A 24,319-nucleotide genomic window follows, 5' to 3' on the forward strand; every position below is an offset into this window, starting at 1 on the left:
AGATCAGTTTGTGGAGCAGCGAGTGAACGGAGAGACGGAGAAGAAGACGAGATGAGCAACTCACCCAGAAGAGTTCAGTTCCAGTTCACGTCATGAAAACATTCACGTTAAAACTTACTGACACGTAAAATGCTACAAAAACATGTAACTATCTATTTGCAAACGTCCTGATCTCAATGAAAAACAGGCTCAGTAGGTATCACACAAAGATTAAAAAAGTCAACACATTACCAACATCAACATCTTATTTTCCATTAGATTGTATTACATTATCGTTATTTAACAATTTGTCAAAATAGCACATTTGTGGTACTTTGCAATGGCTGCAATATAACATTTAGTGGTTTTAGATATTTGTATTGTGTTGACTTCAAGGTTTCTATCTTTGCATGATACCTATGGAGCCTGTTTTTCATCGGGTCCAGGAAAGATGCAACTTACAGCTCAGAATTGTTTTGTTATCCCAAAGTAAATTAGAGCCAATAAATATCTGCTGGCCCATAAAAACTCTTCTGGAGAGATCATAATGCAGAAATAGATGTTTGTGATAATTTATGATGATTACGTTATCAGTGAAGTTTACTGTTCCAGTGCACTGATTCATTTTAGACCATAACGTTTATTTTCTTAAAGTATAAAATATGCTGGCCCCGTTCCATATTTCTGATTACCACAACATCAGACACCATAATCCAGTATCGGTCTCTACTTGATGATGTCATCTTATTCTCTGTGGAATAAATATTTATCTGAGGTTCTTGGCAAAAGTCCTGAATACATTTCTTTTTTACTTTCCAGACAAACATGTATGAAAGCGACTGTCTGATTAGTCGTCAGTGGTCAAAAATAAAACCTGCAGCGGCCTGAACAGAATGCAGACCGGATCACTGTGATCCCAGTGGATCACTGTGATCCCAGTGGATCACTGTGATCCCAGTGGATCCCTGAAATAAAAGACACCCCTCCCGTGTTTTTCCACCGTGTGTCCTGAAATAGACATCAACTTATTTTTGTCCAGAGAAGCTCGACTTTGTTTCAGAGGGGAAATCCTGTCTCAACGCCCCTCTCGTCCTGATAACAGCCGGGCCTGGAAGGAACTTTCCATTTCCTCCAGTGATCAGCCTCCATTGTCCTGCAGACCACACGGACCTGAACCCACTGACATTATCTACCTGTTCATGGAGCAATGTGCCGATTAGTCGACCAGTAGACTGAACATCACTGCCCTCACCAGAAGGACTACTCTGTTTAACTTATTTAACTATTTACTTAATTTGCACTAAAATGTCATAAAAACAAACATCTGTTACTCATGTTAACAACAAAGTCACCCACACTTGGTTCAACAAAGTGAAGACTAGTGCAGATATTAATGTCTGAACTCACTTCAGACTTCAAGGTTCTCTATTTTTCTGTGACACCCACTGAGCCTGTTTTTCATTTATTTTCAGCAATGTGCAAGTTACAGCTTACTAGTTTGGTTTTTGGGTCTGTATGTATTTTGCAAGGTTTTGACATATTTTTTAATTTATTTTTTTGAGGAAATTAATGACATGAGCCAGGAAACGTTCTGAATGTTGACTGAGTTGGAACAGAATGACCCAAAATAAACAGCACACAGTAAGATTAATCACATAAAATTGTGACAAAATAAAAATCACACCACTCTCAGCTGTTTCATCATATCGAGGGTTAAACTTGTTCCAGGAAGATATATAATTAATTATTTTACCCTTTTGCATTTTGCATTTTGAATCAGAGAGAAATTAATGAACAAGACAGTTTTCAAATGGATGGATCATAAAACAAAGTCTGACGAAATCTTTTTAGCATCAGAATTATGTGTTTTCTGTTTTCCAGGTTGGGAACGACTCAGAATCAAGATGCTCCCGACTGTTTCATTACTGTACTGAGGGGGAATGTTGAACAATTTAAAGCCTCTTAAAGCTAAATTAAGACATTTTAAGGACTTTAAAGGCTGTTTCACAGAGCAAATAAATTCTGAATCTGCAGCAGATGCTGTTTTTGTGGAGTGAATATCTGCTTCTTTCACACATGCAGCCACACAGGAAACATGAAGCAGACGTCGGCCTGGCTTCAGTCCAGCAGCAATCTCAGGTGTGAATTGGCCTCCAGACAACAAACTCCCACAATCCCCGTCCAATACGACGGCTGAGAACCTCAGCATGCAGCGTCTCATCCTGCCGTCAGTTCAAACACCTGCAGGCTGCCGGACAGATGGAGGGAAGCCTTCCATCCCGACCTCTGACCCTCGGCAGGAAGCTGGAGCCTCTTCAGAGGAACAGACGGATGCAGCACGTCTTATATCGACACAGATGATTAATCACTCACTCACTTCTTACATAATGAATGAATGAATGCTGTTTGCAGCCCTACAGTTTCTCTACATGATACAACGGTGATCAATCAGTTATCGACCATTAAATTAATCACCAGCTATTTCAACAAGCAATTGAATCAGTTAAGTACCTTCGAAATTAAGCATTCTTTTAGGAAAATAAAAGTCTCAATTGTCCAGTTGCAGCTTGTTACATGTGAATCTTCTCTTGTCTTATTTCCAGCTGTATGACGGTAAACTGACAAATGAAAGCGGAACTTATAAAGACTTCACACTCGCAGAATGAAAATAGAAAATGTGAATTCTGTGAATACTCTCATAGAAACTGAACAGAGTTTTGTTGGTGGCGAGTTAACACCGTCTCTAAATTCTCTGATAAATGTGAATACTTCCTGCTGTCTTTCTTCTGCAGACCAAACAACTAATCAATTAAACGAGAAAATAATTGCCAGTGAAGACGATTGTTTGTTTTAAACAAAATCACAATCACAATAATGACCCTAACTCTTTCCTGTCCTGGTCAGCTGGTCTGTCATCACACACACTTCATATTCAATCTGACTGAACACGTCACGGCTCAGGATTAAATCAGTCAGGCGATGAAAATATAAAACATATGTCGTCATGTGACTGAGCCGACTTAACGTCTGAATGATGACTGCTCACGCTCAGCGGGGGGGCCAGGAGAAAAAAGGGTGAATGGTGTGTCTGCGGTCAGCTTTAATAGGCTTATATAAAGCTGCCTTTCTCTGGATAAAACTCTTTGTCGATGCTTCCAGTGAGCCGGCAGAGACGGATTAAAACAACAGCAACAGGCTCAGAGTCACTCTGGAGATCAGCGGGCTGATTATCAAAGCTGGAGGTGATCACAGATTCAGCCAGAAGATCAAACTCAGAGGAATTCTTGTGTAAATGATTCTTGTGGTGGAGCTAGGCTAGCAGTTTCCCTCCGCTTCCAGTATTTGTGCTAAGCTAGGCTAAACACATCCTGCAGCGTTCTCTAGAATCCGTCTGACACATCTGACTCTGATCAAAGCTGGAGAGAGCTTCAGATTATCACCAGCAGCGAACATCTAGATGGTGACAGTGGATTTTTAAAGGCTGACGATCATAAAACCAGATAAGCTGTCTGATACCATCGCACCGCAAAATCACTAACTATAACAAATCCAAACATGTATCGGCATCGGTCAAGTATCAGCCCAGAACTTCTATACTGATGCATCCTCACCTGTTACTGCAATACAACATCATCCAGGATGTAAAACCACACCTGGTGCCGACAAGAACGCAGTGTTTGTACAGTTTACTTCACCGTCGTCGTGGCAACAGATACGCAAGTTTCAGCTGTGATGACTTTCAAAGATTGTAAAGTCCCGTCTGTCAGAGGGAAGAAACTGTTAAATATATTTAAATCGTATTTCATCCCACCGACACAGAAACACAAACCAAGTTAAAATAATCTTCATGTGAACATGGAACAGTGTCTCCAGTATCACAACCAGCAGAAACACTGGACCAGAACCATCCACATCCACAGGCTGAACAGGACCTCTTCAAACTCTGACAACTTTCTCTTTATAGAAGGAAGATAATTAAATATCTCCTCATAGAATTATAATCAAATCAAACTCCTCTCCTTGTCTTGTTTTTCTCTGTCAGCATGTTATTCTTATGAAGTGTTGAAATCCAGAAGCATGAATGCGTGTATTGTTCAAAATAAAAATAAATAAAGACAACCATGAACCTCGCCCTCCTGCAGTCAATCAGCTGACGTGATGAGCTCATCTCTGACCTGCTGCTGATGCAGGAAGCTGACCTCAGCCTCTCTGACTCAACACTGGCAGCTAAATAAAGTATGAATGTGACTGAACACACCTCATGTGTACGTCTGTACGCAGTGAGGAGGTCCTGAAGGCACCGCAGCACCAGCCATTGTTGAATCTATTTGAGGTATGTGAGCCGTGGACGGCTGCGAGGATCTGATGCCAGAGCCGGAGTCCAGCCGGGTGAGATCACCGGCACAAACCGGCTGCTGACATCACACTCTGCCAACGCCGGGGGGGGAGGGAGGGAGGGAGGGAGGCAGAGCAAACATCCTGACAGAGTCCTGCTTCCACAGATACCAGCGCTGCGTTCAGGGTGCGTGGGAACAAATTACAACAACTTCCTTGGATGTTATTGCGTGTATGTGAAGTTTTCCAGTCTTGATTTTCTGTTCTGAGAGAAACGTGTCAACCTGAAGTCCTGTTTCACTCTCTGGCTCACACAACTGTATGAACAGCTCTCACTGACTGGATCAATCAATTAGACCTGAAACAATTAGTTAACTAACTGATCAACGGAGATAACCAGCGATTATTCTGCTAGATGATTTATTGTTGTGGTCACTTTTCAGCTAATAATAGCAGGTATCAGTCCGTGAGGGAACTTTACATCACTTCATCTGCTATGACTCACGACACGTCACTGAGAGCTCATTCATTCTCTGCAGAGCTGAACGAACAGAAACACAACAACCTGCACGCAGCCGAGTGATTTACTGTGATGGGAAACAGTCTGAGTCAGACGTGTGAAACTTTAAGGATATTAAGGACTCAAGGTCAATGGAGGAAAGCTCTCCATATTGATTTGACATTCATTTGGCTGCACAGAACAGTCTGAGTGCTGCGTCCTGGGTAAAGTGGGTCGGGTCGTGATGGGAAACAGCTGATCAGTACCGCAGACGACGGCTGTCTCATCGTATGAGCTGCTGCAGTACTCCGAAAGTTTAACTCAACACTGCAAAACTTAAAGATCATAAATGTTGGGAGGAGAGACGGGAAACGGATCAGAACCTCCTCCATGAAAGGAAATGTGTCTGAGCCTGATTCACTCTGATGATGAACTGTGATGGATACAAACAGTGTTGATGTGGTTCTGATCCACTCTGAGCTCCTCACAGTGTCTCTGGTGTTTAACAGTTCACTCAGCTGGTCCGATGATGTCCAGAACATCACGGGTTCTCTCTCCTCTGGGATGTGATCTTTAAATGAGCAGCTCCTCATCAGGGAACACACGTTCACCTTTGACTTAAATCCATTTAATGTAATCAGATAATATCCATTCATTATCATCTATAACCTGTGGAATATCTCAATACTGAATAAAATCACTGAAATCAGCTGATTACATATTTTAGTCCAACATGATTTGGTGGATCAGTAACTGGATCTCTGATTCATTCAGCTGGTCTCAGACAGTCAGGACTCATTGGGTCGCAACTAGAACCTGGAGTTCTTCCTGTTTCGGACCTGATGGTTCAGGAGTTTAACCCTAATGCTTAAACCAGAGGGTCTTTGGGTCCAAACCTCCAGGACACCCAGAACCCAGCTGGAGGTGAGGAGGTGCTGACCTCTGACCTCTGAGACTGAAAGCTGGAGGAGTTCTGTGACAGTGAACACACACACACACACACACACACACACACACACACACACACACACACACACACACAGCTCCGGTTTCCTCCCAGCCGGCCGGCCGGTGGCCGCCGTGACCTCGGCCTTGGCCCGGCCGGTACCTGGCTCTCCACACGGTAACAACTCCTCAGACTACATGCTGACTCTGTTACTGAGACCGGAGGGCTTGTTGGGTCAGTACCGACCCCCGTGACTGTCTGCTGCTCTTACCGTAAACTCGGAGCCATCCCTGCTGCTGTGACACGGTGTCCACCAGGATCCGGTCCACCAGGGGGTCCAGGAGGCTCAGTCCGCCGTGCAGAGAGTCCACGTCGCCTGCCACCGAGTCGGTCTCCATATCCAACCGGGAACAAACTTGTTCTGTGTCAAAGAATCCCTCCAGAAGTGACCGTTAACTCTGGAAACGAGGGTTTAAGTGTTCAAACGGCGCGACAAAGCGTTAAAAGTCGGTTTATAATCCGTCATGAGGGACTTCCGTCGCTTTCCCCGCCCGGTGGTTTCTAGCTAGCCGCTAGCTGAGGCAGCCGGCGGCGGTCCGGTAGCCCGGCTGGCTCTCCCTCATTGTTCCGCTCTCCAGGTTAGCTTAGCGGGCTTTAAACTTCCAACAAACCCGCGTCCGGGACAGCCGAGGAGTCCGGTTCCTTCCTGCCCCTCAATGTCCAGCTAGAAGCCGCTGTTAGAGCCCGTGTGAGCCGCTGGAAGTGAGCGGACTCCCGGTGTGGTCGGTGTGTGTGCGGCTGGCTGCCCCTCACTCTGCCGCCGCCGCGCCGCTCCCGCCGCTCCCGTCCCCCGGCAGACCCGGGCACGAGCCCGCGACCCGGCGCGCCGCCGACACAGGAGCGGCGGGAGCGCGCGTCGGGGTCTGAGGGGGAAGAAGTACTCCGTTACTTTACCTCGGTAAGAGTACTCATACCACTGTAAGTACTGTGTTACAAGTATTACAAATATTACTAAGTAAAGGCAAAATTACCACACTGTAAAGAAGTTTCTTTACAAGTAATTTACATGTTTCTTCAGTAGAAGTTTAAACTATAATAATAATAATAATAATAATAATAATAATAATAATAATAATAACTGTTATAATACAACTTATTCACTGGCATAATCGGGAAAATGAGCTTTTCTCGCATAATGTTGACTTTAAAAGTCATAATTAGTCCAAACTGTGAATATTACAGTTATGACTCATGTCGTTTTTTAACTTAAAAAGTCAAATAGGTCACTTTTTCTGTTTTTCTGAGTTTGACTTGATCACGTGATTAAAAGAAACCAATAAACTCAGTCAACTTATTTCTTGTCATGGAGGGCAGTGCTGAATATATTTACATCTCTTGAGAATAATTATAAGTTGTTGTTTCTGTTGGACTGAGGTTCGTCTCGCTTGATCAGTAACCAGACAGGAACAACACAGACAGGACTCTGACTCCACCTGCTGGTGTCTGCAGGTAACCACATGTTTTTGAGTCATGCTTTTATTGTGAAGAGGTGTGAGCGGAACTTCCACAGTGACCCAGTGACGGTGTTGATCTGAGCAGCGGAAACGAACCGAGTCGTTGTTGCTGCTGGAGCTCCAGGATGTCCAGCCTGCGGGTGTTGAAGACTCTGGTGACCGAGAGGTTGACGGCGGCGGCGGAGGAGATCCTGGTGCTGGTGGAGAGAGTGATGGTGGAGCACGAGGAGGAGCTGATCCGGCGGTACCGACCGGCCGAGGACGGCAAGAGTCCGGACACAGAACCAACGGAGAGCTGCACACTCACAGGTCCAGTCTGATGATGATGATGATGATGATGTTTGGACTGAGTCAGCAACATGAAACCTGCTGAGTCACATTTCTTCCTGTTGACTCTGCAGAAAACTCACACGTGTTTTATAACAGAATTATTAAAGTGACGACACAGATACTGAAACTGTTGAGGTGAATCATGACTGAATCTCAGGAATACAACATCCTGCTGTGATGTGTGAACAAACTGTGTCTGTATGAGAGTTAAAGGAACAGTTCGCAGTTGTGATTGTTCGTGCATCTAGATTACATACATGCTATAGTTAGTTTAGTTTAAGTTCATCTGTTCAAACCGGTGATGACCCGGTGTTTAAACGAATGTACAGCAGCTGAAAATATTGAACCTTCAGGTAAAGTTTAACGTGTCGCAGGAACAAACACCTGGAGTTTTATCAGGTTCTGTTCTGATCCGACAGGAGCAGAGCTCAGAGATTACTTTGTAACTTGTGGGATTAAAAGGTGATTTCTCTTCACTCTGTTGATCAGCCTGAGTGCAGCAGTGATCCAGAGCGGACCTCCAGGTTCTGTTCTGCTGACTGGAGCTGGAGGGAACCTGACTTTACTTCATGAATGTAGGTTACAGAGAGGAGACAGAACCAGAACCAGAACCTCTGCTGAGTGCTGAGTTCACTCAGAGCTTCACCTCAATTCAAACACACAGACACTGGATTTAACTAATGTCCAGTAATCTGACTGTTAAAAGAACAACTTTCTGTTTTGGAATCCATTATACTTACAGATGCATTCATATCTCATAATCCCATCAAACAAAGACATCGTGCGATCCTGAAATGTTCCAGAACAGGTCAACTCCTTTCTGAATAATTCTCAGGAGACTTGGATGTCTTCACTGAAACATTTATTGAAGCTCGATCGTGGAGAGTGCGGATAAACATCGCACGTGAGAACACTGAACTGCCCCGTCACCAGGCCACTTCCTGAACAGGGACTATTTAACCACTTTAATCTGCAGTTTTACTAAAACCGACTCTTTTCATCTGCAGATGTTCAGCAGTTTGAAGGCTTCTATCTCCAGCAGCAGCCTGACCAGGAACAGCTGGAGCCTCCTCCCATCAAACAGGAGCAGGAGGAGGTGTGGACCGGTCCTGAGGTTCAGGCTGAGGATCTTCAGATGAAGGTGGAGCAGGACACCAAAGACTTCACCTACGACCTTCAGGTGGAGGATGTTAAGGTGGACGAGGACGTCCTGCCGAGCACTTCCTCTGACGCTCCTCAGGTGGACCTCCCTCCTCATGTTGCCGATCAGAACGTAGACACTGGTGCCGACAGCACTTCTTGTAAAGTTTGTGGGAGGACATTCAGCTACCATGGCTTCTTGATAAACCATGTAGAGACCCACGCCGACAACGACAACCTCCTGTGCGGTGTGTGCGGCCAACCAATTCCTGATGGAAAGCACCTGCTGGAACACCTGCAGACACACATCAAGCGCCACGTCTGCCAGTCCTGCGGCAAAAGCTGCCGGAACCGCAATGAGCTGAAGGATCACACGCGCTGCCACACGGGCGAGAGGCCGTTTATCTGTAAAGTCTGCGGGAAGAGCTTCACCCGCAGCGGCAACCTGGTGATGCACATGAGGACGCACACGGGTGAGAAACCGTTCCACTGCAGCGTCTGTGGGAAGTGCTTCAACTTCAGGTCAGCCTTGATCCGCCACTCGAGGACGCACACCGGAGAGAAGCCCTTCAGCTGCCGCTTCTGCTTCAAAACCTTCGCCAGCAGCTCAGACATGAAGAAACACCTGAGGACGCACACCGGAGAGAAGCCTTTCAAATGCAACGTCTGCGGCAAGAGCTTCCTGCTCAGCACGCCGCTCAAAAACCACATGAAGCACCACACGGAGGAGCGGCCATACTACTGCAGCAAGTGTAGGAGGAGCTTCTGCAACCTCTACGTGCTCCGACGACACATGAAGACTCACGACGCGAACAAATCCTGAAATAATCCGTTTATGTTCCTTCCTGGAGCCTGAAAGAAAGACCTGGAACCTGGAGTTTGATTCTTTATTCTTTAATTTCATGGTCATCTGTTTACAGACGGGAAATCCTGATGTGGGAACAGATGTGGATCTTTAATCCCAGCTGAATCTCATCACCTGTGGCCTTCTGACATTCAACCTCCTGTGTGTTTATTTCACACAGATGAATTTGCTGTTCCTGTCATGAATATTAGAATATGTTGTGAATAATTATGTTCACATTAAAGAAGTTGACCTGGTGTTTATATCACAGCTGTCATGGTGGATTTCTTCTTTAACGTTGCCATTCATAGTCCTGCTACTAGCCTGGATAAAATTGAAGGTATTTGTATCAAGACTGTCGACGTTTAAAAAATGTACTAATGGCTGATATAAACAAACACACCTCAAAAGTCCAGTTCTGGTCCCGCTATAATCATACAGATTTAAACAACATTTCTAAAATTTCTTGTTAACATCTGCAGCTTATCAACCATTTCTGCACCTGTTTGTAAATGTAAATAGTTACATAGAACTTTGCTAATTTCAAACACTTATGCAAAAATTTAACAAACAATTTATATTTGCACTATAAGTAATGAAAATGGTTCGTTAAGCATATTTGTGGTTTTCACAGTATAATCTAACTTTTTCCTACTCTGATTTTATGTTTTTTTGTGATTTTAGGTCCACTGTGTTAATAGTTTATCAAAATGAAAAAATAACTGTACAGTCACACATGTGAGGTTGTGCTGAAAATAGTGACACCAAACAAGGCAAGGTAAATAGTTTTTAAGGTGAAATATAATGGTAAAATTAAAAATAGTCAAAAACAGCCAATTATATCCTTGATGTCCCACCTTCAAACAGCCTCATTTGGCCATCCATGAAAAAGCTACTGAACCTCCCACTTTTCTATAGGAATACATGTTTCCTACAGGCAGTGCACTAGTTTAGTTAAAGCTCTGACGATGCTGCTGAGAGGAGACATTAGACTCAACACGAATTAAAAGCACAACAGAGTGTAATTCAAAAGAAGGTTTTATTATGTAAATAGCCAGTAAAGACAACAGTGCTGACTGTCTGTGAGCAGGTGAACCAGAGTCAACAAACACCTGCACGACCTGAAGGAGTCGTCATCAGAAGACGGATACTCAGATACTCGGATACTCAGATACTCAGATACTCAGATACTCGGATACTCGGGTGTCCTGCTGCTTCAGGCTCCTGTTGTGGCTCGTCTCCAGGGTTTTTCTCGTCCATCACCTGCAGGGAGAAAAAGAGGAGCAGTGGTAGTTTCATGTCTCTTTGTGGAGGTTTTGTGTGTTTGTGGGGGCTTTTTATCATTTTTAGAGGTTTTGTGTTTAATGAGGTTTTGTGTGTTTGTGGAGGGTTTTGTGTGTTTGTGGAGGTTTTGTGTGTTTGTGGAGGTTTTGTTGTTTGTGGAGGTTTTGTTTGTTTAGAGTGTTTGTGTGTTTGTGGAGGTTTTGTTTGTTTGTGGAGGTTTTGTTTGTTTGTTTGTTTGTGGAGATTGTTATTGTTTTAAAGTGTTTGTTTGTGGAGGTTTTGTTTGTTTGTTTGTTTGTGGAGATTGTTATTGTTTTAAAGTGTTTGTTTGTGGAGGTTTTGTTTGTTTGTTTGTTTGTGGAGATTTTGTGTTTTTGTGGAGTTTTTGTTTGTTTGTGGAGGTTTTGTTTGTTTGTAGAGGTTTTGTGTGTTTGTGGAGATTTTGTGTGTTTGTGGAGATTTGTTTGTTTGTGGAGATTTTTATTGTTTTAGAGTGTTTGTTTGTGGAGGTTTTGTTTGTTTGTTTGTTTGTGGAGATTTTGTGTTTTTGTGGAGTTTTTGTTTGTTTCTGGAGATTTTTATTGTTTTAGAGTGTTTGTTTGTGGAGGTTTTGTTTGTGGAGATTTGTTTGTTTGTGGAGGTTTTGTTTTAGAGTGTTTGTGGAGGTTTTTATTGTTTTAGAGTGTTTGTGGAGGTTTTGTTTGTTTGTTTGTGGAGAGTTTGTGTTTTTGTGGAGTTTTTGTTTGTTTGTGGAGATTTTGTGTGTTTGTGGAGGTTTTTATTGTTTTAGAGTGTTTGTGTGTTTGCTGATGTGTTGTTTTTGTGGTAGTTGTTTGTCCTCCACAAAGAGACACGGGTCTATTTTGGTTGGTTTTGAGTTTCCTTGTGGAGTTTTGAGTCTCTACCTCAGTTGTATTTAACCTGAAATCAATTTTCATAATTTGTTTACATGGAGTTTTAATTAAATTTAACGGGAAGTAAATTTGAACATTAACATTAGTGTACAGTTACTCTATACGTTCATTTAAGTAGTGTACTTTTCAATTTTAAGGTATTTCTTTTGGCACAACTTTAAACTTATTTGCACATTATTTAACAGCTTAAATTTTACAACATTATTTAGTCAACAGTTACTTGCAGATTCATTTAATAAATAAAATTTTCCCCACTTGCGGGGATAATGAAGGAGTTTCTGATTCTGATTCTGATCACTTGCTGATCTCATCTTTAAAATATTTAACATGTGTACATGCAACGATCCGCCACAAGATTAAAACCAATGACAGGTGAAATGAATAACATTGATCATCTTGTGACAATGTCACGTTCTGCTGGGAAACCTTGAGTCCTAGCATTCACATGGACGCCTGTTTGAGAAGCACTGCTCACCCAAACACCGCTGCAGAAGTGCGGCCGCTCATGTCAAGACACTGCTCAATGGTATTGCCACCCTGCAGGAGAATGCAGCTGCATCACTGCAAAAAGTGCCCAGGAACGACCAGAGGAACATGACAAAGAGCTCAAAGTGTCAACCGAGCCTCTGAATTCCCCAGATCTCGAACCAACTGAGCATCCATTGGATGTACCATGAGCCAAGGACGATCCATGGGGGCCCCAACATGGATGGTATTTGGCTCTGGCGCATCCCACAGATGCTCAACTGGTTTGGGATCTGAGGAATTCAAAGGCCAGTTCAACACCTTGAGTTCTTTGTCAGGTTCATCTGACTATTCCTGAGCCGTTTCTGCGGTGCTGCAGGTGCATTGTCCTGCAGGGGGCACTGCCATCAAGGAGTGCTGTTGCCATGAGGGGGCGTCCACATAAATGCCAGGACTCGAGAGTTTCCAGCAGAACATTTGATTGTGACAAGATGATCAATGCTCCTTTCACTTGTTAGTGTTTCAATGTTTTAGCTGATAGTGTATGTACATGTATCTTAATATTTTCACTGCACATTATTTAACATTTTACATCATTATTTAGTTAAAAGTTACTTTGCAGATTTATATCATTAATACAAAATATTAACTGATTAAATATGACGTATTATCATAAATTTAGACACACACTCTTAAAGCAATTCTGGAGAAAGACAGCTGATTTTTGAGTCTCATTCTCAGGTTGTTAAATAACGACCTTTCTGGGCTATGAGCAGGACTCATAGAGAGATTACTTGTAGACATTGAGAAGAAGTCTATTTTTATATACATTTTATTTCAAGGTATATTTTTGTGTATATATTTTTTTATGTTTATCCAGTAGCTGTGAAAACATTCCTTGAATCCTGGGGGTTTTGAGGTGGGGCCTAAGTCTGCTCTGGTTGGTCAGTTAACACAGGCCTGAGCCACGACAAATTAACATCTCTCTGGTCAGTTCTACTGCTGGTTCACTGCACTTCTACTATGAATAAGACCACAAGACTGAACGCACAATCACTCACAGGATACCAATATTACCAATACCAGTCAGCTGATCAAAGGCCAGCTTCTGCCATTGCCTGTGTGACCACAGTTCACAATGTAACGGACAGTACAAGGACATTTCCTATGCACGATTACTGAACTCTCTGAAATAATTTCATGAGGATGTTTCTCCAGCGAAACAACAACTTCAAAGGCTTCATAAAGCTTATCAAGCACTCTCTGAACCCTGGAGATGTACCTGAACTGAAAACAAACTTTCAATACACTCAGAAGAACGCAGACAAACTAACAACAACTCAAGCTGTTTGTAGCTATCAGTTCGCTGCACTTCTACCATGAACATAACCACAACAACTGCTTCCAAACGAAAAATGTCACCACAACACAATCAGATCGTTATTAGTGGTCTGCTGGGCAGTGAGGCCGAGGGCCCTGTAACAGCTTTGTAATGATCTCTGCATGGTGTTATCAAGCAGGATGCTGTTGCAAACAGTTGCAAAGAAAATGAATTCCTGCAATTGTGTTCATTTTATTTTATCACAGAGGTTCAACATTATCCTCAAGCAAAGGCATCGCGCCCATACACACTGAACTCGCGAGTGAGATCGGCATGGACAGATGAGGGCAGAGACCGGAGCCGCTTTAGTGGCGTCAGGCGAGCTTTTACCGTGGCCCTGAGCATGTCCCTAGCCAGGCACGAGGCCCAACTAAACACGTACACTTTGTGCACGATTCTACCATACCATAGGTGTGTAACAACAGGGGCCTGTAAGTTGGCGGGATGGCACAAGGGCTCGTAGGATACACTACTACCAATACCAGCAGCTGATCAAAGGCCTGACTACTGCCATTCATAGAAAACACAGCCTTACAGCTCCGATGGACAGCACTCGGGCATTTGCCATTGAAGATAGCTGAAGTCCGGTCCAGTTAACCTTTAACTTACAATGATAACACCAGGTTTGCCTGGCAGACCACTAACAACTGGATGACTGTCACTGAACTTTTGTCCCTAAACAGCTCTATACAACGAGGCCTCCAAAACAACACGTCTCTGCTCAGTTCTGATGGTGTTGTAGATCTCAATTCACTGCACTTCTACCATGAATACGAACTCCAATGTTAACACCAGGCTCTGCTCAACATAGTTTATACACTCAGAAGGAAACAGACAAACTAACAACCACACAAGCAAAACCTTACACAGGCTGACAGAAATTAACACATCTCAAGTCATTCTGCTGGTGTTTGGAGCTCAGTTTGTTGCACCTCTACCATGAAAGAGACCACAAGAACCGCTTCTAAACCAAAAACTTCACGACCACGCAGTTGCACTTTAGAAACTGAAAACGATCCTCATTAATAATCCCTAATCCTTAATAAATTAAGACTAATATTAATGTTGGATCTACATTAATGAAGCTGTCCATTTAAAATGTATAAGTTCCAGCTCAAAACCAACAGGGTTCAAAGGAAGCACAAGTATTTTTAAATAAGGTTTTGTTTTACTGAGAGGAAATATAAACAAGTCTGGCTACAGTGCCTTAATTTATTTATTTGATCTAATTCATAAAGTATTTAGCATGTGTACACACTGAGAGCGACATCATTTGAACCAGTGACAGGTGAAATAAATAACATGGATCATTGTGTTCCAATGCCATGTTCGGCTGTGAAACCATGAGTCCTAGCATTCATGTGGATGTCTCTTTGACAAACACCAGTCACCCAAACACAGCTGCAGACCGAGTACACCCGCTCATGGCAGCAGCACTCCTTGATGGCAGTGCCCCCCCAGCAAGACAACGCGCCTGCAACGCTGCAAAAACTGCACAGGAACGACCCGAGGAACGTGGGAAAGAACTCAAGGTGTCAACCTGGCCTCCAGATCCCCCAGATCTCAATCCAACTGAGCTTCCACTGGATGCAGTCAGAGCCAAGAACAATCCACGGGGGCCCCAACGTGGATGGGAGTTGGTTCTGGCGCATCCAATAAATGCTCAACTGGATTGGGATCTGGAGAATGAGGAGGCCAGTTTGACACCTTGGGTTCTTTGCCATGAGGGGGTGTAGTTGGTCTGAACGGTGTTTGGGTGGGTGGTGTTTGTCAAAGAGGCTCCACAGAAATGACAGAACTCAAAGTTTCCCAGCAGAACATTTGATTTTAACAAGATGATCAATGCTAACTTCACTTGTCAGTTGTTTTAATGTTGTGGCTGAACAGTGGAGATATACATGTTAAATAAAATATGATCTCATTTATATTATATATAAATGAGATCAAATAAATGCAGGTGTTCTAAACAGACAGACTGTTTATATTTCCTCTCAGTAAACCAAACACATTTACCATGCTGAACTGAAACAAGGCCAGTTGTCTACAATATAGCACTTAGTAAAACCCATTTAAAAATACTACTTTTACTTCCCTCTTTTATTTCCCATTTAAGTTGCAAATTAGTTTGCCTCTTTAATTCGTTTTTTTAAAAGTCAAACAGAGAAAGAGGGAGAGAGACTAGTGTCCCAACAGTGACACTGTAGTGGCTTCTGCCAACACAAACTGTCAGTATTCAATGACCTATGAATGAGACTCGACTATCCTCTAGAATCATTTACTGATCCTAAAGTATTAATGAACAGCAACTGACAACTCTCACACTTTCTGCCTTTAATTTTTGCACCTATACTGCACTGACCTTGTTGGACCAGGTGTCTCTCCTCTCCAGGTCTGATCACCATACAGGTCAGAGCTGTTCCACCTGAAGCTGAAGACAAGTCCCACTGTTCACCTGGAGAGAGGAGGAAGTACTTTAATACAACCTGATGACTACATGTGTGTGTGTGTGTGTGTGTGTGTGTGTGTGTGTGTGTGTGTATACATATACATATATATATATACACATATTTATATTCTGAATGTAACAGAGACAAAAAGAAGATGTCATCAGATTTCAGACACATCGAGTAAAAAGAGGATTTCTTACAGGATTATAATTTCATAATAAAGAATGATATAGCAGTCTGTAACCATGTGCATGACATCACTTCAGGAGTCTCACATCACTCTGCACTGTAAATCCACTATTCCTGAGAACATATAGTGCTTTAAATACGAGTAATGTGATTTTAAAATCTATCTTTTGACACACAGGGAGTCAGTGCAGTGATTTAATTGACACATTACACCAGAACTGAGACAAACACACTGAATACATTCTGTGCAGCTACAGTGAGGCTGCATATTGTGTGTTAAACTACTTTAGCTGCTCAAAATGACCTTCTAGCTGCTGACATACTAACATACTGAGACATTATTACACACAACACATGGAGCCTGTTAGCTAACTGCGCTGTACTCAGATATTCAGCTGTAAATATGCTAGTAACAAGCTAACGTTACACAGCAGGATAATGCCTTAATGCTAACACTCTCCCACAGACACACGTTAGCTAACATGCAAACCTGTCTGTAAAAACACGACGATTAAATGACTCAGACGTCTTTATAAGCTCGTTATGGTGTCAGTACCGTTAATAAAGGCAGCTGAGCCGCTGCTAACGTGTTTCCAAACCTGCAGTGCATCTGCAACCAAGTCAGCTAGCTAACATAGCATAACATAACCACTCACTTAAACTGACCAGCAGACGTTAGCTAAACAGCTTTCATGCCGTTCTAAAGAGTACATAGCCTACATTTGATAAACCTTTCACGCTGATTTTACCGAAACTACCGACCTGTTTTGAGAACGTGACCTATGTTTAATTTACTGTGCATTATTCATGTAATAAACGCAGCAGAGATAAAATGACCAAAATCACAATGGAGTTTGGTGCACCGAGCAAAACATAACGTCCGTCGTGGATTTAATTGGATTAATTAGAGGATTATGTTCCAGCCGAATTTACCTCAACACTTAACAGTTAACAGTTAATGAGACGTCTTCAGCTTCTGTTCAGAGTTATTTCAGAAACATTTGAGGCTAAAACAAATCTCACCGTCATGAGAGGGAGGCTGGCTCCATTTAACCCGCACATATGTGGAACTTACTGTGCTGAGACAACATGGAGGTAGTTACTGTGTGGAGCTGCTGATACATGAAGGAACATCACCTGAGCTTATTACCTGAGATCTGTAGGTAATAACTGATCTGCACACCTCCTACACAGACATGAATACACCTGAGCAGGTAACAGCACACATAAAGCAGATTGTACAGAACAGTTTACTGACCGTGTTCGTGTCCTCAGAGAAGAGCAGCTCCAAACAGAGTGAATATCCCTCAGCCATTTTTATACACATCTACAGTTTTGGAGGGAAATGCGTCAATTTTACGCGGGAAACAAGTGAGGCCGCCCCTTTTTGCACGCACCACCTGGATTCGTCAGATAAATCTGTGGGCGGGAGATATTTTGCTGGTTTAGTTGGATCCAATCAGAGAGTCGTCATTTGTTGAAAGCTGTTTAGCTCAGTTGGTAGAGCAGGAGGCCCAGGAACAGAAGTGATACCTCAGGGCGGGTTCGAGTCCCAGTCCAGGATCCTACACTGTCCCTGTTTACTGTGAATTCTGAAACTGTTGGGATATATATATATATATATATATATATATATATATATATATATAAAAGGAGTTAAAAGGAGCTATATACATAAAAAAATATATATATATTAAATAGGGTAAGTTAATTCTTTATTTAAGTTCTCTGGTCTTTGTTATTATTCCAGTACTAACGGAATGTAATCAAGTTACATTATTTTAATATTGTTTTTATGTTTCACAACCAAAGATCATCTGAGATGGTTCACTGGAGGGGGCATCCCTACTGGAAAAACCTGCACAGACCAGCACCAAAACACCACCTATGCTGGACCAGCATAGGTGGTATTTTGGCGCTGGTTTTGGTTCTGGTCTGTGCTGTGCTGTTTTTTCCAGCAGGGGTGGCTTCATCTGGCAGCGGGAAATCAAGGTTTAACCGAACCAGCGGTCCATTTCTATTCTAAACTCAATGACTGAATAAAGTCATGACTCGTCCTGTGTTCTTGCTGTTTGTGACTGATGGAAACGGAACCGGTCCAGTTGCAATTAATAAAACTATGTGAAAACAAAAGGGGAAGAGAAATCTGTAGGGAAAGCAAAACAAACTTCTGCACAGTGAGACTGTTCACATGCTGAGCGGGTCTCCATTAAATCACGTCTTCAACAGTGTTCAAGAATAAACACGTAGGGTGCTTTTATTGTGAAGAGGCGTGAGCGGAACTTCCGCAGTGACCCGGTGACGGTGTTGATCTGAGCAGCGGAAACGAACCGAGCGGACTGTGAGTCGATCTCCCGGCTGTTGGAGCTCCAGGATGTCCAGCCTGCGGGTGTTGAAGACTCTGGTGACCGAGAGGTTGACGGCGGCGGCGGAGGAGATCCTGGTGCTGGTGGAGAGAGTGATGGTGGAGCACGAGGAGGAGCTGATCCGGCGGTACCGACCGGCCGAGGACGGCAAGAGTCCGGACCGACCCAGACAACACACACTAACTTTCACACGTGGTAATTAACCAGCTTTTTAAACATCGATGACCTCGAACTTCAGGGCGGTCCTCCGAGTTTACACCTTAATCGAACTGAGAGATCGATTATCCGATTAACTGTCTGATTTAAACAGACGTCACTCATCATGAATCTGCAGTTAAAGTGGAAATTATCATTAATTAGATGTTAAACAGATGTGATCCATCAGAGTCTGAGCACTCATCATGTTTGTGCCTCCTCGTCTCCTTCCCTCGTCTCCTTCCCTCGTCCCTCCTACATGTAATGTGAGCCGAGGAAGGAGGAGACGAGGAGGCTAAATATGTGCTGAGCCGCCCTTATATTCCCATCATGCACTGCGCACACAGCAGTGCACACATCAGTGGATGTAACAGTAAAAATCATGACAGTTTTTAAAGAGATTGTGTGTTCAGGCTCTTGTGGGTCAGAACCATCAGAACCTTTAAAGACCAGAGACACCGACACAAACATGGCCGTGTCTGTGGGCTTCACCTCTGATTGATTAAAACCTCAATCAATCAGCTTCTTGATTAAAGGAAGCAGAGTGTGAACAAGTTTGACCACTGAGTGTAAAAACAGGACAGACGCTGTGACATCACTCATGAGGTCACGAGGAGCCAGAATGAGGCAGAGTGGGCGGAACCAGTACATGTATAGAATAATGACAGGATGATAAAGATGGTGTCCATCCTAATCAATAAGATCCACCCAGCACATTCACCTGAGAGCTTCCTGCTGTCTGTGTTTACTTCCTGGTTGTGCAGCTCATTGAATATGCGTGTTTCCCCACTGGCCCCGCCCCCGTGGTCCTGCTCGACCCGTAGACTTTTATTATGATGATGTCACAGAACCACTTTTCTCAGCTCGAGGGAAGTTTCACAAATGTTTAACCTCCATGGTATAGTAGAGTCCTAACCTCGACATGGCAGTCTATGGAGAAAATGCTCTTTTCTGCAACCACCAGGTTGGATCAGTGCACTAATACCTGGTGTTAGTGTCACCAGGTGAGACTAACACCAGGTGTCACTGACACCTCAGTGACACTAACGGTGACACCAGGTGTTAGTCTCACCTGGTGACCTTCAGGTCAGCCCTTCAGTCCGTCCTGAGATCTGATCCTCATCCTTCTTCTTTGTATCTCAGTCTGCAGTTTTACTAAACCGACTCTCTCCGTCTGCAGATGTTCAGCAGTTCGAGGGCTTCGACCTCCAGCAGCAGCCTGACCAGGAGCAGCTGCAGCCTCCTACCATCAAACAGGAGCCGGAGGAGGAGCAGGAGGAGGAGGTGTGGACCGGTCCTGTGGTTCAGGCGGAGGCTCCTCAGATAAAGATGGAGCAGGACACCAAAGACTTCATCTATGTTATGGAGTGTAAGAGCGAGCAGCCTCAGGTGGAGTCTGTGCCCTCTGAGGAGGTTCTGAAGGTGGAGGTGAAAGACGAGGACATGGTGCCGAGCACCTCCTTCCTCCCTCCTCCTGCTGCCGCTCAGAGCGAGCAGGCTGAAGGCGGCAGCTCTCTCTGGAGCTGTAAAGTCTGTGGGAAGATGTTCAGCTACCGCGGCTCCCTGATCAACCACGCGGAGGCCCACGCCGACGACGAGCACTGCTTCTGCGGCGTGTGCGGCCAGCTGCTGCCCGACAGGAGGAACCTGCTGGACCACCTGCAGACGCACGTCATGGCCTACGTCTGCTATTACTGCGGCAAAACCTTCCCGCGGCATCTGGACCTGGCGGTGCACACGCGCTGCCACACGGGCGAGAAGCCGTTCGGCTGCACGGTCTGCGGGAAGTGCTTCAGCCGCAAGGACAACCTGGAGACCCACATGAGGATGCACACGGACGAGAAGCCGTACCGCTGCAGCGTCTGCGGGAAGTGCTTCAACTTCACCTCATCCTTGATCCGCCACGCGAGGACGCACACCGGAGAGAAGCCCTACAGCTGCCGCTTCTGCGACAAGAGCTTCCTGCAGAGCACGCCGCTGAAGAACCACATGAAGCACCACACGGAGGAGCGGCCGTACTACTGCAGCGAGTGCAGCAAGAACTTCAGTGACGTCTACTCGCTCCGACGACACATGAAGACTCACGAGGCCAAGCCCATCAATTTATGTTACCCCGAGGGTTCTGAAGGAACCACGTGAAGACCGGATCGTGTTCTCAGACCTGAACCTTCTCACCTCAGGTGATCTGTGACTCCAGACAGGAAGTCCTAATATGTGCAAAGAGGTGGAGCTAAAACCACCTGGGCTGAATCTGACTGTGTATTTTCAGAATAATGGGCATTTGTTTTTGTTCCCTGGGGACATTTTTCAGACTATTTGTTTTTCAGAATAATGGTGCAGCACCCTGGTGCTGAAATACAGATGTGTCAACTTATTATTGTTATTTACACTTTTCTGAAGCTGAACATTTACTGTAAGAGACGTGGACGACAGCGGACCAGCTGCACGGATCCATTTGATGTTCTGATACTGACTGAATACTTTAAATACATGGAAGTGTTGATTAGATGGTCGTTAATCACCTGCAGAGGCCAGCTGACCTCACCTGTAGAGGCCGGCTGACCTCACCTGTAGAGGCCAGCTGACCTCACCTGTAGAGACCGGCTGACCTCACCTGTAGAGGCCAGCTGACCTCACCTGTAGAGGCCGGCTGACCTCACCTGTAGAGGCCAGCTGACCTCAACTGCAGAGGTCGGCTGACCTCACATGTAGAGGCCGGCTGACCTCACCTGCAGAGTTCAGCTGACCTCACCTGTAGAGGTCAGCTGACCTCACCTGTAGAGGCCAGCTGACCTTCACCTGCAGAGAGCAGCTGACCTTCACCTGCAGAGAGCAGCTGACCTCACCTGTAGAGACCGGCTGACCTCCCCTGCAGAGGTCAGCTGACCTCACCTGTAGAGGTCGGCTGACCTCACCTGTAGAGAGCAGCTGACCTCACCTGTAGAGGCCGGCTGACCTCACCTGCAGAGAGCAGCTGACCTCACCTGCAGAGGCCAGCTGACTTCACCTGTAGAGACCAGCTGACCTCACCTGTAGAGAGCAGCTGACCTCACCTGTAGAGGCCGGCTGACCTCACCTGCAGAGAGCAGCTGACCTCACCTGCAGAGGCCAGCTGACTTCACCTGTAGAGACCAGCTGACCTCACCTGCAGAGACTAGCTGACCTCACCTGCAGAGGCCAGCTGACTTCACCTGTAGAGACTAGCTGACCTCACCTGCAGAGGCCAGCTGACCTCACCTGTAGAGGCCAGCTGACCTCACCTGTAGAGACTAGCTGACCTCACCTGTATGAAACAGCTGCAGACTGCTGATTCACAGAACGAGTCTTTTTTCCAACACCAAAAATGTTAAATGTTTGATTTGTTGTATTGATGAAAAACATGCAGGTGACTGACTGACAGGTGTTCTTGCTCACTTCAGATTCTTGTTTTTTTATTGATCTGATTTGATATTGATCCTTTTTTTGGTCTCCAGCTGTTTTTGCTGTGAAGCTCCAGAAATCTTTCTGTGGAGATGAAGACTCAGTTTCCATGTGTGGGCGAACTGTTTCTTTAATGTGTCCAGTACTTTGGTTTATGACCTGCAGAACCTCAGTTTGTGTTGACTGCTAATTAACAAATAAATTCTATGTATCCCCAAACTGCCTGCGTGTCACTGAGTGTGTTAAACCTGCAGAACAAACACTTGATTCAAAGCTCCAGCTGTTTCCTGAACGGCGTGTTGTTGCTTCCATGTGACAGACGACTCATCGACACTCTGGTTCCTGTAGTAATTTTTTATTATTCAAATGTTAAGTTTGGATTTACAGGCACGTGTGAACAAACAGGGTCCCTCAGGCGTCGCAGGGCTGCAGACGTGACGTCACCACCACAGAGTACATCGAGGTGCGAGTCGTCCTGCAGGCTGTGCAGCACACACAGCGCCATCTAAGACAACAGGTTACATTACAATAACTGGTACATTATAACTTAAAATACTGTTTATACATCACGTCTGTGCTGCACAGGCTGCAGAGCGGCCGTCTGGATGGAGGGAGAGAAATAAAACAGCGGGTGACAAAAACAAGTGAGTGAGTCCAGTTCACCTGCAGAGGGTTCTCTGTCGCCAGGCAGACAAACAGGTTCAGGTTTCATCTGTCAGAGAATCTGATTTTTGGCTGATGTTCTGAACTCTGGTAGTGTTTGAGTGTTACTTGGAGGACCTGATTTAAAAACAAAAAGCAGCCCTGCTCTGGTTCTGACCCGAGGAGACGGCGTGAGGGAACGAAGACGACGAGGAAAATCTTTGTGAAATAAAACACGGACGCCCTCGCTGGGGCTGTGATTACAACTGAACTTTATATTAAGGCACAAAACACTAATTAAAACAGTTAACTACTGTAGCAACATGTGACTGAGCTCATCATCTCCCAATAAATTCAGTAAAACGACCGGAGACGCCCTCTTTACACCATCAGAACCTGACTGGTAAAAAGGGTCGAAGCTCAAAGAAACTAGACACAAATATTCAGTTAATCAACGAGTGAAAACCCACAGAATCAATAAAACACATGAAATATTGGCATCGCTATGAGGCAGCAACACTGAGCCGTGTATACAAGCAAGCATATTATAATAATAACATACCACAGACGTTATCATAGATATTTATATATATTTAACCTGGAGGTTTCAGTTGATTGATTGTGATAGAACTTAATGTGGCTGTTTGCATGTTGGAGTTTTAATCTGAAAATCAGCCAGTCCTGAATCATTTTAGCATATATTTACACAAATAACAAATTCCTCACTCTATGTCATAATAAAAAACATTCACACAAAAATATAACATTTGAAATAATTATTAGCACCAGTGTATCAGATAAAATTCTCGCTACGCAAAATGTACAAAGTTGCATAGTGTTGATTGAGCCTGGAAGAAAATGTTAATGTGATAAAACACCAGCGACAAGCAGCGACTTCTGGAGACGACGACACGACGTCTGTAGTGTGAAAACATCAGGACGTGAAACGGTGTTGGACCGAGGTGAGACGGGTCAGAGCCGATCTGAAGACGCACCCACAGAAGCCCGAGAGGAGATCGAAATGATTTCCTCTCCTCAGTTTGTGATGTAACGGGTGAAAAGAAAGATTCTGCAGGACAAACAATCTGTGACGAGTGAAGTTTTCCCAGGATCACTTCTAACACTTGTTTCATCTTTCAAGAATTAACTTTCAATGTAATTATTTCTTTTTCTTCTTTGTTTTTCGTTTTGACAGGATCATTTTTGTTCTTATTTGTGAAACAACTACATCATATTCTGAAAACAACACGAGGTGCACTTCACCTGCTGCTGAAACCAGTTTTACTAACAGAAAAATGAGCATCGCTGAAAACAAAAGTGAACAAATATGATGAAACTAAATCATCTACAAACACTTTGTGTCCTCTGATGTGACGAAACAATCAAATAAAAAAATACACTGTTTTCTCCGACCAGTAAAGAAAAACAA

General features: G+C 44.2%; 1 protein-coding gene and 2 long non-coding RNA genes across 4 annotated transcripts in view; 2 read left to right on the forward strand and 1 right to left on the reverse strand.

Annotated features, from left to right (window-relative positions):
* Window positions 1–2,451, forward strand: part of LOC115572775 (uncharacterized) — a 3,551-nt gene extending 1,100 nt beyond the window's left edge. The window contains exons 2-3 of the long non-coding RNA XR_003982155.1: window positions 1,542–1,620; window positions 2,062–2,451. This is a non-coding gene — a long non-coding RNA (uncharacterized LOC115572775). The remainder of the gene's footprint in view (window positions 1–1,541; window positions 1,621–2,061) is intronic.
* Window positions 2,452–6,963: 4,512 nt separating this feature from the next.
* LOC115572776 (gastrula zinc finger protein XlCGF17.1-like) lies at window positions 6,964–22,467 on the forward strand. 2 transcript variants are annotated; one of them, XM_030403208.1, is made up of 4 exons: window positions 6,964–7,268; window positions 7,359–7,428; window positions 18,672–18,828; window positions 20,009–22,467. In XM_030403208.1, exons 2-4 carry the CDS (start codon window positions 7,399–7,401, stop codon window positions 20,965–20,967), a joined length of 1,146 nt encoding a protein of 381 aa, XP_030259068.1. In that variant the 5' UTR covers window positions 6,964–7,268; window positions 7,359–7,398; the 3' UTR covers window positions 20,968–22,467. The 2 variants fall into 2 exon arrangements, with proteins under 2 accessions (XP_030259068.1, XP_030259069.1); XM_030403209.1 differs by lacking the exons at window positions 18,672–18,828; window positions 20,009–22,467 and adding an exon at window positions 8,611–9,855 and having other exon boundaries at window positions 6,985–7,268; window positions 7,359–7,582.
* Window positions 10,608–17,808, reverse strand: LOC115572778 (uncharacterized). The gene is made up of 3 exons (XR_003982156.1): window positions 17,526–17,808; window positions 15,991–16,083; window positions 10,608–10,850 (listed from the first exon to the last, which is right to left on the reverse strand). It is a non-coding gene; the product is annotated as an uncharacterized LOC115572778 (long non-coding RNA).
* Window positions 22,468–24,319: the final 1,852 nt, after the last annotated feature.

Source organism: Sparus aurata, chromosome 21, assembly GCF_900880675.1.
Source record: "Sparus aurata chromosome 21, fSpaAur1.1, whole genome shotgun sequence".
NCBI lineage: Eukaryota > Metazoa > Chordata > Actinopteri > Spariformes > Sparidae > Sparus > Sparus aurata.

What these genes read in the sequence shown, in the direction of transcription:
- LOC115572776 (XM_030403208.1), top strand. Translation starts at nt 7,399, where the DNA reads ATGTCCAGCCTGCGGGTGTTGAAGACTCTG. An exon ending in TGCGGGTGTTGAAGACTCTG is followed by an intron (nt 7,429 to 18,671) that starts GTGACCGAGAGG and finishes TTGAAGACTCTG; the next exon opens with GTGACCGAGAGGTTGACGGC. An exon ending in CACACTAACTTTCACACGTG is followed by an intron (nt 18,829 to 20,008) that starts GTAATTAACCAG and finishes CTCCGTCTGCAG; the next exon opens with ATGTTCAGCAGTTCGAGGGC.